Raw genomic sequence first — 2,271 nt, 5'->3', positions numbered from 1 at the left:
AGAGAGAGAGAGAGAGATCGTGCCGCGGAGCTCGGCGACACCGACAGACACCATGCTGCTGGAGCCGAGCGGAGGAGCCTCGTCGGGGGGCTTTTAACTCACCAGAGGCGGAGAGGGGGGTGAGAGATGTGGGCGCCGCGTTTAAAGGAACCCCCGCTGTTGTGTTCGTCTTCACTGTCAACAACAGTCCCGCTGCAGCTCCGCTCACGCCTCTTTTCAGCTCATTTAACGGCGCTGTAACGGGGAAATCACTAGGACTATGTGAGCATCATGCTCGCTGTGAGATGCCTGCTGTTCGCTGCAGTGTGTGCACGGTGCTCCGTGACAGGTAAGCTTTAGTTTATGTGGTTTAGTGATTAGAATAAGAAGAAGGGGTTAGTCGAGTCTTGTTTCTACTGAACCTCTAACAACAAGGACCATGTAATTGTTGCATCGGTGTCAACAAGCAGGTCGACACCAGCTGTTTAATCCCATAAGAGGGCTGCAGAAATAAGACATTCAGCGTTACAACCTTGCATTTAGAGCTCCATACAGCGTCCTCTCTCTCTGGGATCTCATCCTGCCTGTGCACTGAGCCTCCTCTTCTGTCCTCGGCAGGTCTGAGAGGATGGGTGAATGTGGAGGGAAGGCTGCCGCCTGCAGAACAAGTGGTTCAGCCCAAGCGGCTCCTGCAACAGATCCACTCCCGGGAGGAGCTGCTCCACAGCCGCCTGGACACTCGGGTCAAAAATGACACAGCCGGAGTGCAGGTGAGTTTAGTCTGCACCTGTGACTTGTTTCGCACCCTTCCACCCAAACTACCAGAGCCGAGCACACGTGTTTTATTCCCCTTTCTTAGTTTCTACATGGTCTGAAGAGTAGTTTAACAAATGGGTGTCATTCATGCTTTGCACATGTGATAAATAAAATAAAAAAGGAGGAATTTAAATTGATAGATTATAGAAAAAGTGCCAGTTTACACTTTTATTTAAGCATGAATGATTGCTAGATATTGTTATTCAGATATTCACTATATTTATCCTTTCACACCCTTCTATTCGTGCTGGACTGACGCTGTTTTCATTTTAAATGTTCATGTTTTAGTAAAAAAAATTCTAGATAGTTCATCTTTGGCCTTAAATCAGCTGTTTTTTTGTGATCAAACTTTATTATTTTCGATATTGTATAGCCACATATCAACATATACTGTATATTTTAAATCCTCACGCTGTACAGCATGCCTCCACTTTTTTAAAAACAATAGCCCGACCCTATAACCTACAAATAAAACAAACTCTATCTGTTAATTCATAAATAACTTTACATTAAAAAAACATTGTTATATATTCACACAAGTACAATAAGACAGCTGATTTCTAAAACTCTTAACCCTCATTTGATTCACCTGTTTGTCCTCTCTTTGGAGGTCATGTGTCTGTCACTCTTACCCCACCCTGTGACACCCTCCCACATAATGCCCACAACAGGGCAGATAACTCAGCACACCCCCCTCTCTCCCTCCTCCTCTCTCACTGCCTCCTCCTTTCCAGTCCATTAGATAATATTTCACACCTCTACCTGTCCTCTCTTGTTACCTTTCGCTATGAACACTGTCTGTCAGCAGCTGGCCGGTCAGCGGATATGACACAGGTCTGACCTTGGGCTACCCTCTGTGGTCAGCGTCTCATGATCGGCCCTCTGAAAGATGTGTTCTGTTGTTTACTGTGGAGAAGTCTGAGTGCTGCAAACATTAAAAGAGTGTGAATATAGATGTGAGGGAGAAAGTTAATCCTAATGCAATAAAAATCTTTCTGTGAATTTTACATAAAAAAAAGTGTTTAAAACATTACTTGCTTGCATCTTCGTGATGCTTTTTAAAAAAAACTTCTTCAAAGTGTCAGTGGTTTTGTTGGATCCAGTAAAAAGTCTAGTGCTCTTGGCTAGACTTAAAGCTGCTTTAGTCAGTATTTTTATATTAGCGATACCTCAATTAATTCAAAGATAATAGTTGTTTTGATTTACTTCCACTGCTCTCATGAAGCTTGTCTCTAAAAAAAGTTAGCAACTAGCTGGCGAACGACCAGATCTTTTCAAAAACAGAGCTGAAAGTGGAGTGAATAGTGAATGTATCTTTGTCAGGTTTCTAGAAATATGACTCTAAAGGAAACGTTAATGTTGCTCCATGTCTCTGACGTGTAAATACAAAATTAGTTGCTAACAAGTTCAAACTTTCAGCTTTAAAAAGTCAGTTAATGATTTAAAATTATGAGTGATTATTTCAACAAAAAAAAA

At 42.4% G+C, this 2,271-nt stretch overlaps 1 protein-coding gene across 2 annotated transcripts in view; it reads left to right on the top strand.

Annotated features, from left to right (window-relative positions):
- Window positions 1-7: 7 nt before the first annotated feature.
- Window positions 8-2,271, top strand: part of adam11 (ADAM metallopeptidase domain 11) — a gene marked incomplete in the record, with an annotated part of 25,998 nt that continues 23,734 nt past the window's right edge. For both annotated transcript variants that reach the window (XM_035661337.1, XM_035661328.1), the window contains 2 exon segments: window positions 8-328; window positions 598-749. In XM_035661337.1, the coding sequence (XP_035517230.1) occupies window positions 271-328; window positions 598-749 (210 nt within the window).

The sequence above is a fragment of the Morone saxatilis genome, unplaced genomic scaffold (assembly GCF_004916995.1).
Source record: "Morone saxatilis isolate NCDOM2014 unplaced genomic scaffold, NCSU_SB_2.0 Contig1, whole genome shotgun sequence".
NCBI lineage: Eukaryota > Metazoa > Chordata > Actinopteri > Moronidae > Morone > Morone saxatilis.
This window is presented reverse-complemented; position numbering and strand designations above follow the sequence as displayed.